The sequence below is a fragment of the Mixophyes fleayi genome, chromosome 8, assembly GCF_038048845.1.
Source record: "Mixophyes fleayi isolate aMixFle1 chromosome 8, aMixFle1.hap1, whole genome shotgun sequence".
Taxonomy (NCBI): Eukaryota; Metazoa; Chordata; class Amphibia; order Anura; family Limnodynastidae; genus Mixophyes; species Mixophyes fleayi.
The window spans coordinates 13,881,953-13,903,437 of NC_134409.1; the positions used below are offsets into that span (position 1 = coordinate 13,881,953).

The 21,485-nt window shown below is 41.8% G+C and overlaps 1 protein-coding gene across 2 annotated transcripts in view; it reads left to right on the plus strand.

The window, feature by feature from the left end:
• Positions 1-8,389, plus strand: part of ST6GALNAC3 (ST6 N-acetylgalactosaminide alpha-2,6-sialyltransferase 3) — a 215,078-nt gene extending 206,689 nt beyond the window's left edge. For both annotated transcript variants that reach the window (XM_075181933.1, XM_075181934.1), the window contains 2 exons: positions 4,811-4,918; positions 5,671-8,389. In XM_075181933.1, the coding sequence (XP_075038034.1) occupies positions 4,811-4,918; positions 5,671-5,857 (295 nt within the window). In that variant the 3' untranslated portion in view covers positions 5,858-8,389. The remainder of the gene's footprint in view (positions 1-4,810; positions 4,919-5,670) is intronic.
• The last annotated feature ends 13,096 nt before the right edge of the window (positions 8,390-21,485 follow it).

Consider the following 21,485-nt stretch of genomic DNA (forward strand, 5'->3'; position numbering starts at 1 on the left):
GTAGTTCTACGACAGCTTTCCGTAGAACGGGTTTAATTTTGTCCTGATTACGTGATTCTAAATGTTGGGAGGTATTAATATGTAATCATTGACATCAGTCCCTGCCCCATTGGAGATTACAGACCAATTTCCCTACCAGAGACACACACACCAGGGTCCAGAAGCCAGTTAAGCTACCAGTATGGTAGTGGACTGTGCCAGCAAACCAGAGAACCCTGAGGAAACATATGCAGACTTGGTCAGAATCGAAGCCATAATCCCAGCGCAGTCAGGACGCTGTTCCTTTGTAATGAATGTCAGTCCCATTCTGTGTATTGTGTATGTCATACTTGCCAACTCTCCCTAAATGTCAGGGAGACTCCCTGAAATAGGGGTGATCTCCCTCACTCCCTGAAGAGTCTGGCATTCTCCCTGATGCTGAGCCAGTACAAGACGTGGTTGGCTTCGCCATCTGTGGCATGATGACACAGTTCAGAAATTGTGTCCTATGTCCATGTATTGATGCCTATGGAGGTGGCCATTTTCATGGAGACCAAGATTTAAGACTGACAGGTAAGACAACATGACTTCAGTAATGGAGACAGAAATGTAAAAGACACTTCAGTCTCTAGAGATTCATTAGCTGCTTTTCTTTAACGCTTAGTTGCCTACTCTCCCGGAATGTCTCCCGCATTTCTGGGAGATATCCCACGCTCCAAGGAGAGCAGGGCAACCTCCCGGTTCTCCCCCCGCAATAGATAAGTGGCGGGGGCGTGGCTTAATGGCGCAAATATCGCGTCATCTTAGTCCTCTGCTGTAATTGGCCAAAATTGCCACCATTCACAACTTGCACTTCTTGCGTGACACGTTGGCACGGTAACATCATTGATCTTTGTTCCCTCTTCCTACAAGGAACAGGTAGCAGGAACCAGCCTTTCAGACAATACCTGTCATGTTACTCCCTGTTGGGGGTGAGCGTCTAGTTGGGGTGGCTGAACTCAGTCAGCTGTGATCACTTCTGTCACATGACAGCCGTCGTGGGGGGAGCCACCTCCGGTTGTGCCACAAGGTACATGACCTGTGTGCACACTCCTGTGTCTTATGAAAAATATGCTGTGACTTCACATAGGTCTTCATGGCACACTTGCCCACTCTCCCGAAATTTCCAGGAGATTCACAAATTCTGAGCAGGTCTCCCAGACTCCCAGTAGCGCAGGCCATTCTCCCGCATCCAGCCCACTTCCTAGTGAAGTTGGCGAGATATGGGCCTCCATGAAGAGAGTTGCCCCCTGCGACGCAGTGATACAATTGCAGCATTGCATCGCGGGGCTAAAATGACACCATTCACTGCGCTGCGTCCCACCCCTCAGTTGCAGTTCACCTCAGAGGGGGCAAAACAAATGTTGGCAACTATGCTTTATGGTGGGGTTAAAGGAAGGTGGTGTCCGCAGATGGGTATAAAATTTGTAGGGTTGGTTCATTTAATATGGGATTGGGCAGCATTAATTCTGTGCGACACTCATGAATTTTCGTTTGAGCACATGACATTCATCCACAATGTTTCAGTGTCACCGAGGGTGGGTCTCAAATATGTTTTGTACATTTAAATATATTTAAATACCAAAAAATCTTCATTTTTAATCTATTCATTATTCTATACTTTTTCATAATTGGTTTTTATGTTTTTTAGTTGGGTGCAGTTCCTCATATTAACCTTCAGGTGTCACTGTTGCAATTGCTGTCTATAGGAAGCATAGATTCTGTGGAAACTGTGAACAATCAGTTATAACATGTAGCATGGAACTCAACCTATATATATATATATATATCTTTAGGGGACAAGATCCATCCCTTTTCCGCTCTCACAACTGCAACCAAGAATCACAGGAACAAATGACAGGGTTTTTTTCTCATCATCACCATTTATTTATATAGCGCCACTAATTCCGCAGCGCTGTACAGAGAACTCACTCACATCAGTCCCTGCCCCATTGGAGCTTACAGTCTAAATTCCCTAACACACATACAGACAGACACACACACAGATTAGGGTCAATTTGTTAGCAGCTAATTAACCTGCCAGTATGTTTTTGGAGTGTGGGAGGAAACCGGAGCACATTACATCACTCTATGGAAGATCTTCTTTGTGAAAACAACCTTTATTTATGCTGCTAAATCTCCCTTCTTTTGTATTCAACAATCTTGTCTCCAAAACAAGCCATTAACCTCCCAGCACCTCATTTCCCTGCTAGCTGTTTGGGTTCAGTCTCCCAGGCGTTGCTCTCTCTTCGGCACCCCTCGTGAAGCCTCTGCAGTACTTCAACGCCACTGACACACGACCAAGAACACCAGTGATAATTTATTGCTTACAGTTCCCTGTGCCTATATTTGTAACAAAACACTCCCCAGCCACGCAGAAAGAGTTTTCCTCTATGCCGTCGAGTAATTGGTGCGAGGACAGTTTGGGGGACATATTTCTGCCTACCTATTCATGTGTAGGATTTTGATTCCGTTTAAAATGAATGTTGTAAACCCTGGGTCGAGAAACTAATAGAATTTCTACATTTACCTGCTGATCCACAGCCTCCTGGCTAGATTGGGTGTCAGCCGGCAGTCAACTTGTGGATTGAAGCAATACTTTTAAACTACAGAATGAAAAACATCCCTTCACTGCTCTCCCAGAAAAGTACAAATTGTATCTCTGGTGCAGACACGCAGAATGAGAATCCACATGTAGCTCTGTGGGGACAGGAATTATATGTACATCCTCGCCTGTCAGTTTTATCCTTGTGAGATGTAACTGTCTGCACATTATTTCCATGTAAGTTTGGAAATAAAGGACAATCCTTTAAGGCATTATTGAAAGGAAGAGATCACTTTATATGTTGTAAACGTAAAGCGTCAAAATAAAGTTGAGGGTCAATTCCAGTTTAAAACTAGACACAATTACGCAGTGTCGAATCTAAATCAGATTGTTCACCTGTAAGTGTCAGTTTATCGGTTATGAGCTCATCAGCTGGAGAGAATTAAATACACTGCATGGTTTGAGTGTACAATAAACTCTGCTTTATTAGCTACAAGTTCCTATCTATATAGCAAAAATCACGTATTGCAGAAAACTACGCCCCAAAAGGTTTTAACCACTCATGTTCCCTTCACACAGATGTTAGTATATTCTCTCATTATCCACACTAGAACTCCCTAGGGGGGGGGGCTGGGGAGGGGCTTATCTCCTGTCTGGTATGTCCAAGGTTATAAGCATAGCCTTGCAAATAATGAATTACTCCTACAAAATAGGTGCATCTAATTGTATTTAAGCTATAACAGAACAAAATGGCTATAAGGCAACAAGATGGCGTCAGCTTAGCAAAATCACATTTCTCAGCAGTAAACATAATAACATTCCATGAGATTGTAGCTGGTGGTTTTGCAGATGTGAGTCACTGGAATCTCAGTTATGGACTTGAATAAATTGTGACACGAGACTTCTTCATTTAATTTCATCTCTGACCTCTGAGGACATTGAGGACCATATGTCAGGTCCTAAAAGTGGTGAAAACCAAGTTCATGTAGAAATAAAATTACTGTAAGTGCCAGTGACTATATGCAGCAGTTTGGGTATGAGCATGATAAGATGGCACTACTGCAGTGTGATAGTCATCCTCTTCCTCTTCCCATGCTCAGTGGCAGTCAGAGGAGCATAAAAATGTAACAGCAAGTGATAAGCCTAAATCTGACAGAGGCAGAAGAGAGTAAATGTGCTCAGAGAGACACACCATTGCTAAAAACATTGCATGCAAAAAAGAAGCAATGCTTGTGCCAGTGGTAATGAAGTGGTGTTGATGCATCCTCACCCAACTTACTAAAAAATTTAATAGTTGGAAAACATTTATCAGAAAGGCAGCTGCCAGTCATCAGGCACATAAAGTATCAAAAAATAACCTGTATCACCAACCACCTCCAGGAAGTCAAACTGCCCAATACTGCCCCCTCAACCTGAAAAATTCACCATATTATTTACTAGTTGCTAACAGTTGAGCAAAATTGCAAGCAATGCAAGACTGATGAATAACCAAGAATATTACACGAGAGATTTTAAGACAAAAGACACTGTATTCATATTGCTCAGAATCCTAAGGGTAAAATAGAGATAGTTTGTTCCACAGTAAAAATAACAAAAAGGCAGATCTTCTACTGATAAGAAAGACCGAGTTCTGTGCAAAATAATTTAATCCAGCATAATTTAATGTAAGAAGATTGAACAGGTCCTTAGAAAACAATAGTCATTATTACTGCATGATTCAATATTGAAATATGTTTTAACCTAGCAAGTAGTCAAGTGTATATACATAGGTAACAAATATCTGTAATATTATATGCCTTATATGATTTATTTTCAATTATTTTTTTCCATGGAATTTAAGGCTTCTTTCCACGTAAACAGTAAAACATTAATTAGAAAATAAAACATAGGTATTCCTCCTGTGTTAATAAGCAAACGTCTGAAACTAAATCTCTTCCTACAATGTAGTTTATTGGTTGCAAACATTTGGAACAAACATTATGATCCTGATTTAGAGTTGAACATGAAGATGCTTTGTTTGCCTTTGAGCAGAGAAGTGTTTTCACATTTGTTCCAGGTCTGAATTTTCAATTTTTCCAACTTTTAGCTTCGTCTTTCTTTGATAACAGTTTCCATTGTTCTCTTGTCGTCTTTCCCACCTTCCGTACTGCAGTGTGATTGTCTCCAGTGATAATGGGACCATGTGCTGATATTATTAACTGGCGGATCTCTATACCCAGATCTCATTCTATTCTCTTTGTCTTGCAGTGTTCAGTCGGGGTCATATCTCAGTACCGGTTGGTTCACGCTGATCCTCGCAATGGACGCCTGTGAAGGGATCCACGCCTATGGCATGATAAATGACACATATTGCAAGTAAGGTCATTGGGGGTTACTTGTATCCATTATTCTTAAAGACTGTAAATGTTTTCATATACAGTGTGTTTGAAATATATCGTTACCCACTGGGATAAAGGAGTAAGGACTCTACAGAATAACTGTAGCGATGAAGTAAGTGTGTGGCTGCTCGGCAAAGTGTATCACTGGGCATAAGGACTATTAGATCTCTAGCTTAACATACATCAGTAGTTCTCTAGCCCAATACACATCTTAAACTAAACATATAGGTTTCCCTCTAGCTGCAACGGGCAGCCATATTATGGCCCCTAGGGGAAGTAACTAGGTTTCAGGAAGCCCAGGTTAATGGTTGTTATGTCATTGGTGCGTTAAAGCATACTTGCCAACTTTTCCTCGTTGGCTTCAGGGAGATTTCTGGGGAAGTGGGCGTGCGGGGGTCTCCATGAAAATGGCCACCTCCATAGGCATCAATACATGGACATAGGACACAATTTCTGAACTGTGTCACCATGCCACAGATGGCGAAGCCAACCACGTCTTGTACTGGCTCAGCATCAGGGAGAATGCCAGACTCTTCAGGGAGTGAGGGAGATCACCCCTATTTCAGGGAGTCTCCCTGACATTCAGGGAGAGTTGGCAAGTATGGGTTGAAGGTGGCCATGAGTGGGAAAAAAATGTGAGCTTACTCTTGGTTCAAAGAATTTTTTTTTACGGTCTGCTAAACTTAAGTAACTGAAAAATTGCTAACCCCCGTATTTTGCTATTTTCAGGACCAACAGCTTCCGGAGAGTTCCTTATCATTACTACGAACCGGGAAGATATGAATGTGACGAATATATCCTACACGAAAATGCTCCGTACGGCGGACATCGATTTATCACTGAGAAACGAGTGTTTGCCAAGTGGGCAAAGTTGCACAATATAACATTCACCAACCCGGACTGGTCAATGCCTTGAAGCAATGGAGCCATCAAAGGTCTATCAAGAAACATTTAGAGCCTCAATACAAGATGACTATTACCCAAGAGAATTCAGAGGCCGTACACACTGTACAGCCCGTGCACTTTATGCAACAGGGGTTAGGTTTAAAGTGACGTTTTCTCATTATCAGAAGTTGATATTTGGATTTATCCGGCTGTGGGCGTACGAGTGAGAAGTGAAGGGTGCATTTGGTGCAGTGTGAATTGGTTTGTATCAGTTTATCTATAAACACATGCAAATATATTTTTCCACTGTAATGAAATTACAGAGACGGCCAAAGCTGTCTATGTACATGCCTCCCAAATGTCCTGAATTGCAAATCTAGACAGAGATAGTGTTTCAGCCAAAAGTGGGTGTTTTGGGGAGGATCTGGGTGGGTTTTGGGTGGATCGAAAGGGGGAGGGGCTTATATTGTCCCGATTCTGCGTGTCTCAATGTTGGGAGTTATGAAGAGCCTTTAGACAAGCTAGAATAATTGTCATTGTCTGCTCCTTTGGCTTGATTAATGTCCGTATAAAGTCTCTGGCTAATCAAAGAAATGCCAGGCACTGAAGCAATGCATGATGGGACAGGTAGTTCTTTCATAAATGAATCCTCTAGAGACTAGAGAGAAAAGAAGGTTGAAACATGCTTCAGCCTCAGAAAATACGGAGCATCATTCCTGCCATATGTGGTTTATAGACGACTAAAGGAGAAAGAAAAAAATAATAACGGCCCTCGGTTTGGGTGGTTTAGGATTTTCATTCAAGTCTATATCTTGAAACAAAACCAGAGAAAAACAAGCCCGCGCTCGGTATATCCCATATTGTATGTGGTACCAGCTGCGTGGCAATATAAATGCCCATATATGTATACAAAACAAAAAGACAGTTGTCAGTGCTTATCCTTCACACTGCATATCTGTGTGTGTCTAGCAAAATGAAAACGAGGTATTAGTTCATATTTTGATCAAAAGATTTAAGCCTGCACCCCAGCGTCAATGGAACATTAGGTGAAAAGCTATCACTTTAGACAGTCCCTAGTTACCTCTTTTACATTACTGTTGGGTGCACACATCACCCCCTTTATGAGCAGAACTGTGTGAAGTGGGACTTACCTCTAGAGTGTCAGGACAAAGTCTTGACTGTGCAGGGCAGTCTCCTAAAATCGGGACTGTCTAATCAGAATCGGGACAGTTGGTCGTCAGTCTCTCTCATCTGTTCTTGCAGCTTTGACTACTTCTTGCTGTTGTTTTAAGCACAGTAGTGCTTCTCTGGATCCTGGAAAGGTACGAATCACGTCCTGGAAAGCCTAGCAACGAGTTAACACTTCAAGCCTCCCTCGCCCCAACCAGCCCCAACATTAAATCAGTAGCATTTACATTTAATAAATAGGACTTTTTCCCCCCAACCAGCCTGACATTAAAATCAGAGCATTCATACGTGCTATAAACATTATTGTGGCAGGCTACATTGATCAGCAAGTGTCTGTCCAGTTTCTTCCCTTGTATGGAGCAATGCTGTCCAGTGCACCATCCATAAATAGACATCACCAGGTTAGATGTAATCATACTTCCCGACTTTGTCGGTCAATAGGGTCGTAGCCAAACCCCTGGGAGCATGCCTATAGCTTAAGCTGCCCTTAACCTCCTCCAAACACACATTTATTGGGGCACGGCATAAGTTCACCAGGTGGACAGGACATATCTTCTAATGTTCCAAACGGCGGGGTAAAGATGTCCGCAGGCAGGACAGAACACCTAACTCGGGACGTTTGGGAGGTATGTGCAGCGGATCTTGTGCTTCTTCTCCACGTTTTACTGTATTTTAAAATGATATCAATCAACCTATTGAGTCAGAGTTCCAGCCAAAGTATTGCTGCTCAGGTACTAGAGTGCTCATCTGAGGAGCCCCTGTAATTCAGCTGACCTTATACTCATGCCAAGTGTGTCTACTTGTAAACCCCCCTTGGCTCACAGATCACGTACACTGTTGTAATAAACCAATACTGTGAACGAATACTTGACATAATTATGCTTTAAATGACGTTCTTCTTTGTAGACATTCAATCGAGATTAAAAAAACATTTGTATTGCTGTTTTTTTTATGAAGCATGGGAAAAGGATGACGTAAGCAAGTACTTTTATAACTATATATTTTTTTAGTTCAGCTGTTTGTAGCGAGCGATTCATTTTATACATATCTACTTCATATACACAATACCTCTTAGTGCTGAGCACATAATGTCGTCTGTTCCAAGTGTTACATATCTGTATATGTATGTATATACAGTATACGCAAGTATATATATATATATATATATATATATATATATATATATATATATATATATATTTATATGAATTTACTGTACAGTGTGCATTTGACACATATTGATTTTCGGAACGTATCAATTAATTACCATGTTGAATGAATTTACACTTTTTCTTGCCATGTTGGGCTGAATATGTATGTATTATTTAGTAATTGTTTGTTTTACTATATTGTATACATTCTTTGAGAACACTCATGAAACATTTTTGTATTACAGTTACATAAATAAACTTTTTTGAAATACAGAGGGAAATGTTTACTTTTATTTGTCTTAATCATAAACAAGATTCAAGTATAACTTTTTTTTTTTAAAGTAAACTTGATGATAATGTCGTATATACTGATATGGTCACCAAACGCCTTCTTCTACAGTCACTGTGAGGAGTGCTGCTAGATGAGACGTGAAATTTCATACACCAAACATAATAACTGAGCTCGTTCTACAGACACTGTGAGGAACATTGCTATACAACGTAATGAGGGGAATGTCAGACACAGACATGATAACTGAGCATCTTGTTCTACAGACACTGTAAGGAGCACTGCTACACAAGGTAATGAGGGGGGGGGGGGAATGTCAAGCTGGCCTCAGTGTCATCTCTTGTCCACTAAATATTTACTGGAGAATACCGCACTGTTGCAATGTGTTTAGTTATATCTTAGATCTACCCAAACATTAAAGCAGGTACAACGAAAGCATGGCGTATTACCTCTATGAGATCATAGGCAAACCAAGGGGGGTTTCCTAGTGCCTGGAAATCCCCCCTCCAAGACTGGGGCACTGTATAATTGAGGTGGCTGGACCCTGCCCCCGCTTCACACAGCTCTGCTTGAAAAGAGAGAGCTGCATGTACCTAACAGTAGTGCACGCAGCATTGCCCATGTATATTATGGGGATAGGAAGAGTTGGAGAGCAGCCTAGTACTGTCTAAATTTATAGTCACACCCCCATGCATGCTGGTCACGCCCACTGGTGGCGTGGTGTGGAAACCCCCCTCTACAAATCCTGCGTTTTTTCCTGGAGATGGGACAAGGGACCTAGTATAAGGGCCGATGGAACACCACCACTTTTTATACATACCTTAGTAGAAGTAAGGAGGTAGCAGCTATCTTAAAACACAAATGAGGGTATCTGTGTGACATAAAGTTTGCTCAATTCCCTCCTGTGGGGTGAAACGTTCAGTATTATGACCCTTGTTCTTCCAATGCTGTTCTAGAAATTGGAATCTGTATTGGAAAAAGATTTCAGAGTAACAGATTTCTGGAGGCATAAAAACTGGTCTGTGCTGGTAAAGCTAAATTACAAGGCAGCTCTAAGCATATGATCAGCATTGTCCTGATGATTACATTATACTGTGTATGAATAGGGTAATGGGACTTACTCATGTACATCTAAAGCAGGCCTGTCCAACCTGCGGCCCTCCAGGTGTTGTGAAACTACAAGTCCCAGCATGCCTTCCAGCTATCAACTGGTTGTCTACCGGCAAAGCATGCTGGGGCTTGTAGTTTCACAACACCCGGAGGGCCGCAGGTTGGACAGGCCTGATATAAAGCTACAAAGTCACATCTCTAGTCTATCATTGAGCATAAGTATAAGTATTCCTCCAGGATAATTGCTGCTACATGCGCCTTCCAGATTTCATAACTGCTGTTCATTTTCTTGTCCCAGACTGTGAACGGGGGTTGGATACGGTATTCCGGATCTTGGAATATCGACACCCACTATAGCGGCAAAAAAAACACGATGACTGTAATAACGGCGTCATTTAAATGTAGAACTAACTTAATACAGGGTTGGGTACGTTATTTCGAGTACCACAACGCCAACAACCAGCATGCCTACAAAGAACGACCGATTTGACCAAAAAAACAACGTAAATATAATCAGACTCACCTAAAAAGTAAAGGTGCAGAGTTCCGATGCCTGGATGATGCTGACAGCAAGTAATTGCGTAGACGGAGGTCTCCGGCACTTCACTTGGACGTCACTGAACAGTGCGACCTAGATACATGGCATCCAAGGGACGTGCCGGAGAGCTATAAAACATTTAAGCTGCGGGGTCCACGTGCGACTGGTGCTAATTCCGAACATACGGATGCCGTTGCTTGAATTTGACGTCACGCAAGTCTTAAGTATAATGTGTAAACGTAAAGTGGCAATAGTACCAGCCGCAGCCTAGCCCTAACCCTTACATTAAAATGCCGCTTTAAATGTTAATATCGCTCACTTGCGTGACATCAAATTCAAGCGCCAGCATCCAGTATCTTCAGAATTAGCACCAGTTACAAAGCAGTGTTTTCGGAAATCTGCGCTGTCTGCGTTAAGGCAATTCTACATTTAATTGATGTCGTTATTACAGTCATTGCAGGGTTTATTGTTGCTATAGTGGGTGTCGGTATTCCAAGCGCCAGAATACAGACTACCACCGGCTTGATGGCGCAAACCTCGTCATTAAGGCCCGCCTCCAGAACTGAGAGAACGCCTACGTTCAGTAGGTAGGTACGTATCTTGAGACTCAAAATACACGTTAGTACTATTTTTTACCACATAATCTTTACACGTATGTTCAGAGTATTATATGCGTCAACTCTAGATGTGGGTCACTCACTGTCAAGTTGAGTCATCAGCCCAATCCCAGGGGCGGGGCCTCAGACACAACGCGGATTGACACAGGTCCGTCGGGAGCGTGTCACATGGTCAGCGGGCTCTTCCAAGTGTACTGTTTGGTTTATGTATTTACTTTAGTTTTTGGCTGCAGCGTTTCTTTCGTCTCTTGGGCTCTCTAATTTTTTTGCTTCAGCATAAAGGTGGTTTTAGTTTAATTTCTAAATTATAACTCGCACTCTCCGGCAGCACATCAGGAATAGGCTGTTGTGATAATAGCACAATCCTAGCAGCCGCCAGCTTCACAGAGGCCCATTAGATGGAGCAGATAATGCCGGCTTTGTGAAGCTGCTGTCAGAGGAAAAATGAGATTCTGTTACTTCATTACGTGTTTTGTTGCTGCAGTAGAAACAACATCAGAATATTTGTTGTGTAAGTTTCAACCTGTCCTAAAAGCCTTTATCACTTTAGGATGACGACTGTCATGGACGCCGGCAGGAGGTAGACGTATTGTAGTACTTAATTCAAAATATGGGAACTGTCTGTTGTTTGCTCTGTTTTTTTTGCTGTAAATAAGACTCAGAAAGGTAAAGTCACGGAGGAGATAGGAGCCCCGTAGAGCTTTCACAATAACACCAATGCACGTCTGTAGATAAATGCAATGTTACATTTACAATACAGATCGGAGGCTGGCGCAGATCAGTACCCACGTATAATATATACTGCCACTAGACTAGTCCGTTGGATCCTGGGAGTGCCCTCCCACTCGAGAGTAGCGCCAACCCCTTGGAAGCAGCCCCCCACCCCTGCTTATTACCTTGGCAGGTGGGAGGTGAGGGCGGCATCCTCAGATTGGCAGTGTGACGCTTGGTTGTGACATCAAAGCCAGGCGCCACACTCCTAGCATAACACTGACACGGAGGAGGAGGAGCCAGCATTATGTCACTCATTCAGTCTTTTAGGTGCCCTCTGCAGACTAGGGGGTAAATGTATTAAGCTGAGAGTTTTCCGGCGGGTTTCAAAAGTGGAGATGTTGCCTGTAGCAACCAATCAGATTCTAGCTATCATTTTGTAGAATGTACTAAATAAATGATAGCTAGAATCTGATTGGTTTTTCAAACCCACCGATAAACTCTCAGCTTGATACATTTACCCATAGGTTTGTCTAACGTTTGTGCCGGCCCTTATTGTACCTGTAAAACAATTTGGAAGTGGCCAGGATCCCTCCTCAAATGTGTATACTAGAGATTAACAACATTATCAAAACCGCTCTACGGGATATTTGCCTAATTCTGCATTTGGATTCAATTTGGAATGAATTTTATAAGTTTCTCTGGAGTTATTTGGGCTTAAGTGTTTCTGCCTTCGTCATTCCAGCTCTAGACTAGATATTCTGCAAATGGCAAAATCTACAAATTAAAGGGTCCGATTCATGTTTGGATTTATGTCCATTTGCGTTAAATGGCTCTGCAACACACTGGGCCTGATTCCTTAAGGAAATTAAAGCAAAGAAAAATAAGTAACTTTGCACCTTGATAAAACCATGTTGCATTGGAGGGGGAGGTAAATGTAAAATGTGGGGACAGATTTATAGTTGGGGTAGGACATGTCCTAGATCAACTTTAAATTTCATTGTACGAATAAAGCTATCAGGTATTTGTGTGCTAGATGAAAATACAGCTAGAATTTTCCATATGTGCAAAATAATAAACTAATTTGCACCCCTTGCATTGTAACATGGTTTTGCCAAGGTTCAAAGTTACTCATTTATTTGCTTTACTTTCCTTAATGAATCAGGCCCATTGTATGTACAGTGCCTATTGAAATCATCTTTATTTATTTATTTAATAAATGTAAAAATAAATACTAAATGTATTATATTTGAAAATAAATATTTGGATAAATGACTATACTGTTAGTTGCTGTTATTTTATTATATGATCAATAAAAAGTTTTATGTGCTTCAATGCACTTACGGATGTGCGTGTATTGCAGTCAGTTCTGTGTCTACGTACGGCAAGTACTGTTTAGGCAGAGCGTATCTTAAGACGCGATTGGATTTCGATACAGCCTCAGCTATGCTCAAGCTGCATGCCCTTTTTAAAAGCCCAACTTATATGCAAGTACCGTTCAAACATAAATCAGGCGTGATGGAATGACTAAACAATGCAGCACTTGAAAATTGCGCCTCTGGAACCTTACAGTCTGTTCTGCCGCAAAATTTGATTATCACAAATTTCCGTCGTAGCATCACTCATCTCTACATTACATATTAATAAACTGGTGATGGAATAGTTTGTAATAATGTAAAAATAATATAGAATTTCTTCCTACTGTACGTGTTACTTCCCATTGTATATTGTTTGTTTCCTATAATTTCATATACATGCAATTCACGTTTGTATGAACTCAATACTTGAAGATTTCACATAATATTTGCCCAAGCTCCCACTTTTCCTTATTCCCACAAATATAAACCATTTGATATTTCTGAATACAGTTGGCAAACGTGACAGTAATGCTGAGGATCAAATTCATACCAAAATGAAGGTTGTTTAAGATCTACCAGACGACCATCTCTGTCCAGTTATGGGACCCACGGAGCTCAGCTGTCATTGTTATTTCACCATCTGTACAGCTGCCCACTGAGGTCACTTGTGATTGCTGTTACCATCTCTGTCTGGCTCCTGGACCCTCTGCAGCCAGCTGTCAGTATCCTGGACCTTATCTTGTCAAGCTGCAGAAACTGCCCCCTCCATTAACCCCAGCTAAGGTGCAGTATAGTATAGTATCACCACTTCCATTGTCCTGCACAATTTGTATCATTTGTTCATTCCCCCTCTCTCATCACCTACCCTCTTTCTCCTATTCACTTTTACCAAACTTCTTTATAAAGTCTTCTTCTTTCTCCATCATCCTATTTCTCCCTCCCCTATTATTATTTCCCCTTCAGTACTTCCCTCCTCGCTAGTCTGTACACATTATTGCTTTGTCTCCTGCCCCCACCACTCTCACCAGCCTACATAAATAGAAATAAACCTCACACCCACAAATCCTCTTTGCATGTCCTCTTTCTCACCCTGATCCTTCTCATGGCTGCTGGTGACAAACCCTGAACCCCGTACAATCCCCACTCTCTGCTTACGCTCCTCTCTGCACCCCAAAGCTTTCCAACCTCCCTGTTCTTCCAATCCCACCAACTTCATCCACATATCTTCACTACCCTCTCTTCCCTTCTCCTGTGCTCTATGGAACGCCAGATCTGTTGGAAACAAACTTACATCCATCTATGATCCGTTAATTTCTAGATCCCTCAACTTCCTTGTCCATTACAGAATCATCCCCTGCAGCTCTCTCCTACTGGGGGACTCTCCCTCAGCTACAGTCCCAGAATTGGAAACAGACGATGTGGTGGAGCAGACATTCTGTTTTCTCTAAGCTGAACCCTCTGTATCTTCACTCTCATTCACTTTCTTTGAAGTCCTCACTATCTATTTTATCTTCTTCATCTTTGTGTTGCTGTCAAACTTCTTTCACTTATTTCCTCTTTTGGCCTCTCCCAGTGGACCTCATCTCCCGCCCACTGTGATGGACGCTCCCTTGTCTTTGTCTTTTCCCACTACTGCTCCATCTCTAATTACTCCAAATTAGCCTTCCCACTCTCCGACAACAACCTCCTTTCCCTCAGTTTCACCTTACCTCATGCACCCGAATCCACACAGATACAGCGACACCGAAGTACTCATAGCCCAATCCACTTCTCATTTTCCCTAAAACAACTACTTTGTCCTATGACTGCATTGTCCAGCATCAGCCGCCTCTTTCTACAACAAAACACTCACTTCAGCTCTAGACAATGCAGCTCCAGCTACCACATACAGTCTACGTCTATCTATTCTTGACATCGAGACTCTCTCACAGTCCTGTCGACTCCACCTTAGAAGCATTGTCAGAATAAGCCTCTTCTCTTGCCAAACATGTTACCAAAACTCTTATTCATTCACTTATCACCTCCGTCTTGACTACTGCAACCTTCTACCATCTGGCATTCCCGACACCCATATATCCCCACTTCAATCCATCCTAAATGCTGCTGCAAAACTGATCTTCCTCTCTCACCGCTCCACATCTGCTGCACCACTTTGCAAATCCCTGCACTGGCTTCCTGAGTCCTGCAGAATCTAATTAAAATTACTCACCCTTACCTACAAAACCCTCAAAAACACTACCCATTCATATATCTCAAATCTCATTTCTAAGTGCTCTCCCTTCTACCCTCTTAGATCTACCTCTGACCTGCACCTTGTCTTGTCTCTGGCAACCACCTCTCACTCCCGCCTATAAGACTTCTCCCGTGCTGCTCCCACTTATGGAATTCCCTACCAGTCCCAATCAGACTCTCCCACAGCCTTCAAATCTTTAGACATTCTCTAAAAACCCATCTCTTTATTAGAGCTTACCTTATTTCCGATGACACTATTCACACTACTACACCCTAAAATCTCTCCCGATCTCCACTCTGAGCTTAAAATGTGTTTCATTTATAAAATATACTATTTTACACTCTCCAGTTTGTACTTGTAATTTGATGTATTGGCCCTGTAAACGCCAGTCCAACACTAAACATCATCCTTTTGTTGGTAGACTTTTCCACTCTGTGGTTACTGAAGATTTGAATATGATGTTTCGGTTAAACTGAAGTAGGCAGCATGTATTAGACAGAAGGAAAGGAAGGAACAGCTAGAAAACTGCTCAGTGATGTGGTTACTGTAAATTGAATTTAAAATTATGTTTGCAGCACATAAAAGCTCTAAATTACACCGTTGCTATAATTTAATTTCAAAATTTCCACAATTTTGTTATAATTTGTCTGAATTTATAACTGACTTGCATGTGTATGGCCTAGGAATGGCCAGATTGGCAATTATTACATGTATATGGCAAAACTGGACAGATCTGGCCATTTAGCGATTATGAACGCATGCACAGACATACAACACTCAAAGATAATTATATGTATTCTCATCAAATTATTCCTGGTGAGTTTCTATGCCAATACAAGATCACTTCTATCCACTTTGCCTGATGTACAATACATTGTTCAGGATGAACCTGAGTATCCAATGCAGCTCTGTTAAAAAGTGTTATCTCCCCTCTGAAATACAGACAGCCGAAGTTCCTCCCAAATCTTTAGGACATTGTCCTAATGGATTTTGATAAAGGTCAAAAAGCTGAGACTGCCATCATCTGAAGCGCTACGACATAACCTGGCCCTCCCCTGTGTATGCGGATCAACCAATCAAAGCAGTGCATTTCCACAGAGCAAGTCTGTCAGGATGTCAGTCCCTCTGTGTCTGCTCTGTTAGAAAAGCACCTCTCTCCTAATATGGACTGTGGCAAGAGCTCCCTTCCTGTGACATAGGCACCCTCAGGTGATTCACACATGGACAACTTCTTGCTTCAAATTAAGTGCTTTCATTGATGCACCACAATAAACAGCAAACCACCAGGCAACCTACCACTTACTAGTCCCAGGTTCCCTAACTGGTCACCGCCCACTAACTGGCCTTGGTCACGATACGCACATGCCCAGTTCAGTCTCCCACAGCCTTGGCTTGACAGACAGCAGACACTCCCACTTTGCCTTTAAAAGGAAGTCCCCTCAGTTGCTCTGTAATCATTGATTACAGACCTTGATTGCAGACAAACCTTGTCAGCGCTTGATCTGAACTGTTTACTTGCAGACTGTCAGCTGCACAGCTAATTTAACTCTTAGAGGCCCATGGCCACTCCCTTTTTCACAAAACATATTACTTAGGTATGAACACTATAGTTATTTCATGTGTATTATTCAGCCTAGCAATATTCATATATTAATGTTACATAGTTTTACTATGATAGCAAATCTAAAGTTTTTTGCTTTTTTTTAGGAATTTGTCTGCAATTAGATAATTTTGATGACATTAATTAAACTATTTGTGAGTAAGGCTTAATAAAAATGACTTTTGTGAATTCAGCTCTATACATGATTTTGAAATAAACACAGTTTAACAGAACTAATCTAACACTGCGGTGTGTTTGCTCCTTCATGCGCTGAAAACAAAATTATCTCCTTGCTCGCTAAGCAAGCTGTCCATAAAATGCACAATGACTGTTTCAAAAACACATTATATTTGTAAAAATTGTTATTAAGGGGGCTTATTACCGGTCTTTATTATGTAAACAGTGCAAATTTCCCCTTTCGAAGACTAAGCCTTTTAGTAAGAAGAAATCCTATGGCATAAAAATGATTAATATCGCCAATATTGTCCTATTTGTTGTCACCCGTAATGAACTTGGAGCTTATTTGACATATTAATGTGTAAAGAGAATTAAATGGGTAAATCACTATATATCTTCCATTACAATGGGCAAGCAGACGGCGCCGCATTACTCCGGATACCGTGAAGCGCTGTTTGAGGACGTGCCTCTTTGATGCTGTAAGAAGCCCAAAGCCCATTTGTACCCAATCAATCAAAGAGATTGTTCAATAACAATTCATCCTTAGAAAAATGTAGGCTGTGTATTGCTGCCAAGTTCACTTACTCCACGGGTTGTTTGCCACAAGTGTCTAGCAGATGAGTTAGAGCTTCCCACAGGCAGAGTTATTTGTATAACAGACTGTACTAGACAATTTGCATTCATGAATTGGCGTCAAATGTTCCCTTTAAAAGGATCTTTTTATCTGTTAATGCAGCCACTTTGTAAATTGTTTGTTGCTTACAGTAGAGTAAAAATGTTGCAATGATTCAGCCCAAAATGGATCCAGCTAAAAAGTAAAATCTATAAAAAGAATAAAACAGCAGAAATAAGACAAAATATGGAGTATGGGGGAGAGAGGGGAGGGGGGGATACAGCGGGGGCAAAAAGACAGAAGGGGGGGCAGGGATACATATAAGATGAGGAAGGTAGATACTGGGAGAAGAGGGGGAAGAAGGAGGAAATAGAGAGTATAGAGGATTGGGGGCAGAGAGAAAGGAGTGAGAGAGGAAGAGAGAGAGAGACTGGGGGTAGAGGGGAAGGAAGGAGGAAATAGAGGATGGGAAACAGAGAGAACGTAGTGAGAGAAAGAGAGAGAGCGAGACTGGGCGTAGAGGGGCGTGAAATAGGAAAAGGGGGGTATAGGGGATGAGAGAGAGAAAGGAGTGAGAGAAAGAAAGAAAGGAAGAGAGAGAAGGTGAAAGAGAGAGAGAGAGAGACTGGGAGTAGAGGGGAAAGAAGGAAGAAATAGAGGGTATAAAGGATGGGGGCAGAGAGAGAGAGGAGAGAGAGAGAGTAGAGGGGAGTGAAACAGGAAAAGGGGGGATATAGAGGATGGGAGAGAGAAAGGAGTGTGAGAAAGAAAAAGAGGAAGAAGGCGAAAGGAAGAGAGAGAGAGAGAGACTGGGAGTAGAGGGGAAAGAAGGAGGAAATAAAGGAAATAGAGCATGGGAGAAAGGAAGAGAGAGAAAGCGGAAGAGAGAGAGACTGGGAGTATATGGGGAGAGAAGGAGGAAATAGAGTGAATAGAGGAAGTGAGAGAGGGGGAAAGAAAGAGGCTGGGAGTAAAGGGGAGAGATGGAGGAAATGGGAGGTATAGAGGATGGGAGAGAGAAAGGAGTGAGAGAAGAAAAGAGAGGAAGAGAGAGAGAGAGATGAAGAGCAAGAGACCGGCAGTAGAGGGTAAAGAAAGAGGCAATGGGAGGTATAGAAGATGTGAGAAAGAATGGAGAGAAAGTGAGAGAACGAGAGAGGGGGGTGAGAGAGAGGGAGAGAGAAAGAAGTTAGAGATGGAAAGAGAGGAAGACAGAGAGAGAGAGGGAGAGAGATAGAGAGAGGGAGGGAGAGAGAGAGAGAAGGAAAGAGAAAGAGAGAGAGAGGGAGGGAGAGAGAGAGAGAGAAGGAGAGAGAAAGAGAGAGAGAGGGAGGAAGTGAGAGAGAGGGAGAGAGAAAGAGGGAGAGAGAGAGAGAAGGAGAGAGAGAAATGAAGAGAAATAAACTGGGAGTAAATGGGGGGTATAGAGGATGGGAGAGAGAAAGGAGTGAGAGAAGGAAAGAGAGGAAGACAGAGAGAGTGAGAGAATGAGAAGGAAAACTAGCTCCACCACTGCGGGAATAATGGAGGGTATATAACTTTGACTGTATTGGGTGTTCGTGGATTAGGTTCTAGGAGCTGTTCTTGGGTCACATGTGTATGATGTGCCCACATTGAATCACAACTGTCTGGTAATTGTACATCCATCTGTCTGCAGTGATATCTATGGAATAAAGTGCGTTTTGGTTGCAACAATCCGTCTAGGTGACTTCAAAGTTGCCCACTGGGACGCGAGGTGCTCACAGTTTGGCTACCAAGTGATCACCATCTCCCCATGTTAAAGTATTGCTTTCCTGATGGGAGGAGTGTGGTCCAGGATGGCCCCATCCACAGAACATGTGTGGTCTTCCAATGGTTTGATGAGCAGGACACTGATATTATCCATAGTGACTTCTCATTCTCACCAGATCTGAACCTAATTAAGTATTTATGGGAGATTGTGGAGAGATGTCTGAGTATGTTCCACCACCATCAACCAGGAGTCAGTTGAGCGACTCTCTTGCGGATGACGGAGCTGCGTCATTCCTGCACCAATCCAGACATTGGTAGACTCAAGGGCACACAAGAAGCATTAGACTCCCGTGGTGGTTCAACGCATATTAAGTAACTTTACATTGTATTTATGTATTTTGTCCCCTACCTGTATGTGATACCTTTTTACAGTATGCTAATTCTAGATACTATGCACCATTTGGAAATTGTCCTTATAATTCCAGTACATTTTAGCCCAGACCATAGCACACTCCTTCAACTTTTTCTTTTTGCTTCTAAAGTTTTAATCGAGCAGCTCTGTAACAATTGACTTTATTGAAATAATTTGATCACGTTCTCTTCCAATTCTACAAAGAATAAGAAGCACTTAAATAGCAATAAGTTAAAAACTTTCAAGCGGTTAGAGTCCTATGGCATTCTGCTGCAAAAGCTTGAAATAAATAGACAAGTTAAACTGACTATACGAAGTAAATATAACACGCAAGACAATAGAGGCTGCTCTGTGTACTGATTACCCAATCAATACAAAGCTCTTCACAGGAATACTTAAGGAGTCCGAGACACACACCAGATGTTATTCTGATGGCGAGAATGCAGATTAGATTGCGGGCTTCATGGTTCTGAGTCATTTCATGATGAATTGTTCAAAGAAATGTCCACTATACAATTCTGCAAACTAAAGTTCATAAGAATTGGCCGAATACATTAAAGTATTTTTTAGAATTGGTGTTCATATCGATATTCTCTTTATTATCTACCGCATATTTTGCAACATGCCATAATCTATACCAACCAAGGGGTAAATGTATTAAGCTGAGAGTTTCCAGTGGGTTTGAAAAGTGGAGATGTTGCCTATAGCAACCAATCAGATTCTAGTCATCATTCTACAAAGTGACAGCTAGAATCTGATTGGTTGCTATAGGTAACATCTCCACTTTTCCAACCCACCGAAATCTCGCAGCTTGATACATTTACCCCAGATGTTTGCATTCATATTTCGAACACTAATAGAAACACGACAGTGTAAGGGAGCGAGCTCTCATTTTGTCCCCCACTGTACACACATCACACAGACATGTGCATGTGCCCCTGTCCCCACGATGACTTCAACGCATATGGTGGGGTGGCATGCTATGTAGGCCACATGTAAATCCCAATGGTATCTCGATTTCTGCTGCCACATGCAGATGGTAGGGTCAGAATTTGGTGCAAACAACATGAATTCACGGATCCATCCTGACTTGTGTCAGCATTAGAGACTGGTGGTGGTTGTGTAATGGTGTGGGGAATGTTTTCTTGGCACACATTAGGCCCCAATTGTTGAAATGCCACAGCCTGAGTATTATTAATGACTATATGTATCCCTTTATGGGCACAGTCTACCTGAGTATTATTAAAGACTATATGTATCCCTTTATGGGCACAGTCTACCTGAGTATTATTAAAGACTATATGTATCCCTTTATGGGCACAGTCTACCTGAGTATTATTAAAGACTATATGTATCCCTTTATGGGCACAGTCTACCTGAGTATTATTAAAGACTATATGTATCCCTTTATGGGCACAGCCTACCTGAGTATTATTAAAGACTATATGTATCCCTTTATGGGCACAGTCTACCTGAGTATTATTAAAGACTATATGTATCCCTTTATGGGCACAGTCTACCTGAGTATTATTAAAGACTATATGTATCCCTTTATGGGCACAGTCTACCTGAGTATTATTAATGACTATATGTATCCCTTTATGGGCACAGCCTACCTGAGTATTATTAATGACTATATGTATCCCTTTATGGGCACAGCCTACCTGAGTATTATTAATGACTATATGTATCCCTTTATGGGCACAGTCTACCTGAGTATTATTAATGAATATATGTATCCCTTTATGGGCACAGTCTACCTGAGTATTATTAATGACTATATGTATCCCTTTATGGGCACAGTCTACCTGAGTATTATTAAAGACTATATGTATCCCTTTATGGGCACAGTCTACCTGAGTATTATTAATGACTATATGTATCCCTTTATGGGCACAGTCTACCTGAGTATTATTAAAGACTATATGTAT